The sequence below is a fragment of the Frankliniella occidentalis genome, unplaced genomic scaffold (genome assembly GCF_000697945.3).
Source record: "Frankliniella occidentalis isolate FOCC.00 unplaced genomic scaffold, Focc_3.1 Scaffold20, whole genome shotgun sequence".
NCBI classification, from domain to species: Eukaryota; Metazoa; Arthropoda; class Insecta; order Thysanoptera; family Thripidae; genus Frankliniella; species Frankliniella occidentalis.
Window position 1 is genome coordinate 2,532,549 of NW_026267150.1, and position 8,059 is coordinate 2,540,607.

The 8,059-nt window shown below is 54.7% G+C and overlaps 2 protein-coding genes across 5 annotated transcripts in view; one reads left to right on the top strand and one right to left on the bottom strand.

Moving 5' to 3' along the window:
• Positions 1-8,059, bottom strand: part of LOC113205903 (head-specific guanylate cyclase) — a 98,446-nt gene that overhangs the window by 79,096 nt on the left and 11,291 nt on the right. The window lies entirely within an intron of this gene.
• On the top strand, positions 3,387-4,751 carry LOC113205904 (procathepsin L). The gene is made up of 4 exons (XM_026421697.2): positions 3,387-3,660; positions 3,765-3,956; positions 4,042-4,233; positions 4,322-4,751. The coding sequence occupies exons 1-4, from the start codon at positions 3,412-3,414 to the stop codon at positions 4,697-4,699; spliced, it is 1,011 nt and encodes a 336-aa protein (XP_026277482.2). The 5' UTR covers positions 3,387-3,411; the 3' UTR covers positions 4,700-4,751.

Consider the following 8,059-nt stretch of genomic DNA (forward strand, 5'->3'; position numbering starts at 1 on the left):
GATGCCGGACTAAACTTTTTCGTACGCTACGTTGCGCCTCGCGCCCCGCGCCCCCAGCCCCTACCCACTTGGAGCTCAATCGGCACCGGGCGCCACATGGCCCGTCCACTTGACAAGTGATCCCCAGCCTCAAATTTTAAAGTTGAACCACAGCGCTCTGAAATATGAAATGTGCTTGTTTTCGCACGCGCAGAAATTACGAATCCAGCAAAATTTGAATGGTGGTTCTAGCATAATTTGCTGATTTTCGTTGTTTTTGATTTTAACGACAGCTTTCCGTAACATAAAAACAAAAAAGCGCTCCTGGGTGAGGCGAAAGTATCCCGTTTTGATAAAGGTCACCGTTGTTGGATATTGCCGATTAACGTTCCGATTTTGATAAGATATTCAGTTTTATTTGGATGCCTTATTGAATTTAAAAATATAGGCCTTAGCGCCTGAATATTTTGAATTTGTTTTTGGAGCCGGACTGTCTCGTTACCGGCCGGCAGGCCAGTTTTTTTCTGAGTAACAGCAAAAAGTACCCCCCCCCCCTTTTCCAACTCATGCTCATCCTCCTTTTTTCGTGTTGGGGCCAAGTGCCCCATCGTATGTGACGCAGCGCCGATCTATTTCCTTCTGAGATTTGGGGCATCAAACTCCCAACACAAAGAAAAGTCGGGTCAAAGCCCAGGGCTGGGGTGGGGCGCTGAGGCGGGGCGCTGAGGCAGGGCGCTGAGGCGGGGCGCTGGGGCGGGGCGCTGAGGCGGGGCGCTGCTATAGGGCGCGACGCAGTGCGGCGGGGCTTTACGTTGAAGGATTGAACAAAGTTTGGACGCCGGCGCGCCGCGTCTCCCGCGGCCGGTGAGTGCCTGACAGACACTTGGGGGAGGAGAACGAGCGGGCCGGGAGAAATGAAACAGACGGACGGACCGCGGGCGAGGCGGTCCGAGGTGCGGCAGGGCGCGGTGGTAAGGCGCAGTGTGGGCTAAGGCGGTAAGGCGGTCCGAAGTGAGCCAGGGCGCGGTAAGGCGGGGCGGGGCGGCGCCAGGTGCTCTGCTCATCGCGCACCAGGCTCACAAATAATGCGGCACGGCAGGAGTGGGCGGCCGGAAGGTCGACTCGCAAACAGCGAGCATCCATTCTACCCGGACAGAGCATTGGTCAATGGCAAACAAAAGGGTAGGCCCTTCAGCGCGGGCCATTCAAAGGTGGGAGCCGGGAGGTAGGATCCATAAGGTAGAAAGGTAGGGCCGTCAAGGTGAACCTTCCGGGTAGGACTCTCAAGGTGCATTGCATACAGTTTTGGCTGCAATGATGACTTGTCTCAGACTCTCCCCAAACTGTCGACACCTGTGCACACAATTCAGGTGTGCCTGACGCCCGACGCCGCAGCAGCAGGGCACGGCGCACGACACGGCACCCTCTGCGTTTGCTTTACACCACGGCGCGAGGATTATGGAAGGTGAGAGTCGAGAGAGAGAGGGGGGGAGAGAGAGAGAGAGAGAGAGAGAGAGAGAGGGGGGGGGGGGTGAGAGTGTGCCTCTGAGGCGGCGCACAACACTATATACTGTAAATACACACCCGACGAGAGGAGCGGGGAATTCCAGGGCCTCCGCATCGACTAACCCTCCGTGGAGCGCAAACTAACTACATCGAAATGCTTGACGCGCCGCGCCGCGCCGCCGCCACGCGCGCGAGCTCGGGCCTCCCCGGGCCTCCCTGGCCATCCCTAGAGCCCACCACGGCCCACGGCCGCGTGCCTCAATTATTGGCCCACCGGACCCACCACCGCCCACCACCCCGCCCTGCCCACCAGGCTGCTGCGGTTATTTCATTGTCAGGAGTTTGTTGGCGCGCGCACTTTTCTCATTTCCACGGCGCGGAGGTTTAAGGCCAGCCAGCACCAGCGCCAGCGCCATGGCAGACGGACGGCGTCGTCGTCCTGGGGCCGCCCCCCGGGCCTCTCCTCTCCCCCTCCCCTCTCGGGGTGAACAAGGAGCCAACAAACTATAAAGCCGTGCCGTTCCGTCCGTCCAGAGGAATCACAGCTCGGGCTGCAGCTCCTCTTCTCCTCCTCGGGGACCTCGCCGCAGAGACCGCGGGGGAGGCGGGCGGGGGGTGTGGGGCAATATCAGAACGGTCCGTCCGTCTGGGCCCCGCCATGGCCACCCCTTTTGTTTCCGGTACAAGGGATGAGAGAGGGGGGGAGGGAGCGGCGCCAGACCGGGACAGCAGGACCCCCCGCCCGCAGGGAGCGGAGCGGGGAGAGAGGAGAGAAACCTTTTATTACTCATTAGATTCAGAGCGCCTCTCGGACCAGAGTAAACTGGAAGCGCGTTATTATGTTATTATTATTCGACAGTTTGGGGCCAAACGCTTTGCTCGCGCCGCTGCAGTGGTGTTTAGTCTTTATGACTCGCGTGCTCGACATCACCGCCGTCAAGCCGATTGCATTATTGAGCATCGTCCTTAACATTTAAAGGCATCGGCACCTCCACTGTAGTCGGCCGGCCCACCCCGTCTGCTGTCCCGTCGAACGCCACCGCGCCCAGCCGCGCCACAAATCCCCTCCAGTCACGCGAGAAGAGAGGAGCCACGCACCAGCCTTCCCCGCCCCCTCCGTCTCCGCCATACTGCCATCGTTTTCGATATGGGACCGATATCAAAGTCAGGCCAAGCCGAAACACTCGGTATCACGCAACAACGCCGAAATCACCGCGTCGCACAAGTGGGCTTCGTATGGTAGAAATACTGTAAAATCTCAATGTGTTCCTAACATTCAGTCCTTTATTCAGGATGTTGTCCTCTGTCCGGCACTTCCACCCTGCACGGTAGAAACGAGCCCTGGGATTCCCAGAAGTTTTCTTTATTTTCCCGGGGAGTTAGAAGAGTCCCAGGGGAAATGTGAAATTTTGGAAAACCTAGGACATCCCTTGAGAGAAATTTGTTTCCAGGGCATCCACTGGGGTTCCAACTCTCATGCGAATCCCAGGAATCGTTGTGACCGTGTACCCAAAAAAAACGTCTGAAGAATGTTCCTCTGTCGACTCAAATTCATACAATGTCTACCGGACTCAATGACCTCATCTACGAGTACGTCATTATCTCGTGACGGACACGCGTCATTATAGTGAAGTACTACAGCTATGTGCATCAGTCGGTTAATTAAACAGGAGATAAGAATGGCCCTTGACCTCTGCTCATTGGCGCATTGACTGGATGCATTATCGTACAACCGATTCACTGAAGGTGGTATATCCGGGAGATCAAGTTATAAAGGCGCGACTTCCATCCGAAAGCAGTACACTCGAGTCCGGTAAGTGTAGCAGGTAACTTGCCTCGTTGACACCCGAGGCGACAAGCTATTGTTCAACCATCTCGACCCCAGTCGTGCTAGAAGCAATGATTTCGTTTTCTTTTTTAGACATCATGAAGGTCCTCATCGTCCTCGCCGCCTGCGTGCTGGCCGCCATGGCCGCCATCCCCTCGGACATGGAGATCAAGGCCCACTGGGAGAGCTTTAAGGCCACCCACGCCAAGACGTACGCCAACGCCGTCGAGGAGGCCTACAGGGCCAAGGTGTTCAAGGAAAACGCCATCAGGATCGCCAAGCACAACGACCGCTTCGCCAGCGGCGACGTCACCTTCAAGGTCGGCTACAACCAGTACGCTGACATGGTAAGTTAAAGCAGTTAAAGAACCGATGAAATATAAGGCGGTTTCACGAAAGATTTGGACGTGCAATACTAAGTCATATTCCTAATGACGAATGTTTCCTCCAGCACACCCACGAGGTTACTGAGAAGATGAACGGTTTCCGCATGGAGATGAAGAAGCCCAGCGCTCAAGTGCACAAGGCCTCCAACATGTCTGTGTCTTGGCCGTGGAGCAAGAAGGTCGACTGGAGGTCTCAAGGCTACGTCACCCCCGTCAAAGACCAGGGCCAGTGCGGCTCCTGCTGGTCTTTCTCTGCTGTAAGTTGTCGCGGTTGTCACTAAGGCTGTCACCCTCTTTGACACACTTATCCTTACTTATACTACAAATCGGTTTACTTTTTAGACCGGTGCCCTCGAGGGTCAGTTATTCAAGAAGACCAAGACACTGGTGTCCCTCAGTGAGCAGAACCTTATCGACTGCTCTACGGAGTTCGGTAACCACGGTTGCCACGGTGGTCTGATGACCAATGCTTTCGAGTACGTCAAGGCTAACGGCGGCATCGACACCGAGGAGAGCTACCCCTACACCGAAAAGGTGGGTCACGGCGGCGGTGAGACTCAGTTGTTAGCAGACGTCTTGGGGCTCTCCTTTCACATCCACATCGCTCGATGATATTTTTTAGGATGGCGGTGAATGCCAGTACATCGTAGATTACAATTCTGGCGTCAACACCGGTTACATCGACGTCGAGTCTCGCAGCGAGAGCGCCCTCCTCGACGCCATCACCAAGGTCGGCCCCGTGTCCGTCGCCATCGACGCCAGCCAGTGGAGCTTCCAGATGTACAAGAGCGGCGTCTACTACGAGCCTGCCTGCTCCTCCGACTCCCTGGACCACGGTGTGCTCGCCGTCGGCTACGGCAGCGAATGGCTCAACAAGGAGTTCTGGCTCGTCAAGAACTCCTGGGGCACCACCTGGGGTGAGCAGGGCTACATCAAGATCGCCCGCAACAAGAAGAACCACTGTGGTATCGCCAGCATGGCCAGCTACCCAACGGTTTAAGTTGCGTGCTTGTGTTGTATCATGACGGGAAATAAAGTCTGCTGAACATTAACGAATTATCTTATATCAGAAATTCCTATGGAGCATCTCACAGTACTAGGAAAAGAAGAGTCTTTTATAAACAAAACGCGGGTCCAAATTTAACTTCAAAAACTTAAAAACTAGATACACTGGTGAGTGTTTAACTGCTATACAACAGTTGCCCATCATCACAATCAGCATCATTCGACTTATTGCAGGCATCATGATATGCGGAGACGTGGTATTCATACAAAATATTAGATCCAATTTTATGTTCTTTAAGGATTAATGACGCAGACGCGCAGGGCAGGTCCTTGTCGGGTCCTTGGCGACACACGGCAGGATACAGTGGGGCGCGCGGCGGGCGGGCGGGCTGCACGCAGGGCCGGAGGTCAAGGTGAGTGCTACAGTCACCGCTCCGCGACAGTGCTGCTACCACCTAGCAGCGGGCGCCACCCGGGGCACACCACCACGGCCCCCACCCCCACCCTGCAGGTGTTCTGCAGCGGGGGAGAACAGCAGGAGAGGGGATGAACAACACTGCTGCACTCCAAAGGACAGTAACGCAACGACCAGTTTCGAGGCGAAATACACGAAAAAAAAAAGATTCGCTGAGTCAGCTAATATATTAACTGGTATCTGGACAGACAAGCACATAAACTTCTGTAACCAATATATTGGCTACCCTAATCAATCATTGGCTGTGCCAGTCAATGATAAGTTGTATGAAATAATGATTTGCCTGCATCAGTAAGGTAGACCCTGACGAGCCGAGGGACATGAAAAGACAAGACATGTATAGGACATCGTTTGGGACACTATTTGTGTGTCCTAAGAATGTCCCTAGGACATGTCTTTATGTTTCAATTTCAGGACAGGACAAAATGGGACAAAAATTTGTCCTTCCGGACAAGCATGAAAAACAGCATAGAACGCTAAAATTGTACAGTTTTTCGAACCAAAAACTTTGCCCTCCTTACCCGAAGTACTCTTTCCACCGTTGGTTAGTACTTTCTTCCAATTAATATGTCAGAACTGCTGGGAGTAGAACCCTCAACCTTTGAGTTCGAGAGCGCGGACGCTACCCCTCACCCATCGGTTGCTTCTAACGATGGCTGTGCTGGGACATGATGCCTTTCTACGTACTGACTACACGGACACCCTGAGACAATGTCAACAAGGACATGGACGGGACATCGATGATTGGACAACCTTTGGACATGATCGGGACAAGTGTCCATGGGGACACACATAAGACACCGGTGGTGGGGACAAATCCAGGACCTCGCGGATACAATGTCCAACGGGACACGAAAAGGACATTAAAAAGACAGCAACTGGACAATATAGAGACAATCAAAGGACACGTATGTCTTGCAGGACGTTAAAAAGACAGTTTCCAGACATAAAGACACGTTTCAGACAAGCCAGAGACAATATTTGATGTCCTTCCTCTGTCTTTCGGCTCGTCAGGGGACCTCGACTGATTTAGGGAAGGGATAAGCTCTTACAGCTAATTTTTAACTGGCACAGCCAATGATTGATTAGAGTAGACAATATAGTGGTTACAGAAGTTTATGTGCTTGTCTGTCCAGATACCAGTCAATATATTAGCTAACTCAGCGAATCTTTTTTTTCCGTGTACCGTGAATGCATCGGCCGCGTCGGTAACACACAGAGTGGGCGAAAAAATGTATGGAGTTCGTTAAGCAGCTACTTTTACAGTGCGTGGTTCGAAAACAAGGCGCGCGTCAAATCCGATTGGTGGGAGGGGTCGGGCCGGGTCGGGCTCGAGGCTATGGGGGTCGGGCGGCCGCTCATGAGGGAGGCGTCGGGTCGGCCGAGGCCGTGGCCCGGCCGTGGCCTGGGGCGGAGGCCGGGGATTGCGGTTAATAACACGGCCTTAGCCTCGGCCTTAGCACTGGCCTCGGCCCGGCGCGGACCACCCCGCCCACCCACTTCCAAGAGATTTCCCAGATCCGCCGCAACAATTATTGATGGTAATAAGCGGCGTACCTACACAGTCCATCACGGCGAGGGCGGGTAGAGAGAGAGAGGGGGGGGGGCAACGCGAGAAGAGAGAGGGGGTGAGGGGGCAACGCGAGAAGAGAGAGGGGGTGATGAGGGAGAGGGAGAGCGACCAAAGCAAAGTCCTGCCCTGCGCCGCCTGCTGCTGGCCGGCGGACGCTGTTGTATCGCGCAGCACTAGGGCATCGATCCACGCAACGCCTTCAGCACGGCCTTTAGGGCAGGGCATGGCAGGGCGGAGGCGGGGCAGGGCGTGGTGGGGCGGGGCAGCGGGTGAGGATGCGGGGGGGGGGGAGAATGTTGTTGCAGCCGGCAGAGGTTTTGCTATTCCCCGCCACTGCCAAGATGCTCGGTCCCGCCCTGCTCGGCTGGTCTGGGCCTGGTCGCTGCCATCTCGAGAGATATTAAACCCCTATACGTACGTGCGGGGCGGGGCGGACAGGGCGGGGCGACGGCAAAGCTGTTCGGACTGCCAAGTCTGTTGTGGTTATGGTGTCGGCAGTGGCCGGGGCACGATCGTGCGTGTGCGAGCAGAAATGGTTAACGTTAACGTTTCAAAAAATTGACCCGGGATAAAAGGTACATTATAGGCAGACAGTTTTGTGTCACTCTAAAACAGGCCTATTCCGAAAAAAAAGAAAATTTTCAAGCTTTTCAACATTTTGGGAAATTCCCATCTTATGATAAAAATGAGAAGGACACTCCTCAGATCATCGAGAGCCTCGCGACATCCTAATTTAAACCGTTCTACATACAACTTAATTTAATAGGTAGCCCCTAAAAGTTTTCGTGTTTCCCATGTACTATCTAAGAATCGCTTCAGGCAAAACCGAAGTTTTTGCCCTGCGTTCTTTCCAAATAAGTATATTTAACAGTATGTGAGATTGGTGCGCCCGGCCCCGGCCCGGCCCAGGGTGCGCTGCTCGGGGTTGGTAATGGCAGCCGGAACATTCAGATGATTGCTCCGTTAATAATGGCCGAGGCCGCCCCACAAAGCACAGCGCGGCGGCGCCAAAACCCCGCGGACCATTTTATTGCATTTCATATTCGCGAGCGGGCCCGCAAATATAGTGGGATAAATCATAATCTAAACAAAGCGGGCGCTCGGGCGGCGCCGACCTAAAGGAGACCCCGGACGTGAACAAGGTGGCCGTGCCCAGGGCGCGGCGCGGCGCTGGTGTACCGAAGGGCGTAAAGGTCATTCACGGCCCGGGCGCCGCCGCCTCCGCCTCCGCAACTGCAAAGCAGTTTATCGGCTCCGCTTTATTGGTCGCAAAATTCTCGCGTCAGTCTCTACCCCCCGCGACCCCC

What these genes read in the sequence shown, in the direction of transcription:
- LOC113205904 (XM_026421697.2), top strand. Translation starts at nt 3,412, where the DNA reads ATGAAGGTCCTCATCGTCCTCGCCGCCTGCGTGCTGGCCGCCATGGCC. An exon ending in CCTGCTGGTCTTTCTCTGCT is followed by an intron (nt 3,957 to 4,041) that starts GTAAGTTGTCGC and finishes TTTACTTTTTAG; the next exon opens with ACCGGTGCCCTCGAGGGTCA. An exon ending in GCTACCCCTACACCGAAAAG is followed by an intron (nt 4,234 to 4,321) that starts GTGGGTCACGGC and finishes GATATTTTTTAG; the next exon opens with GATGGCGGTGAATGCCAGTA.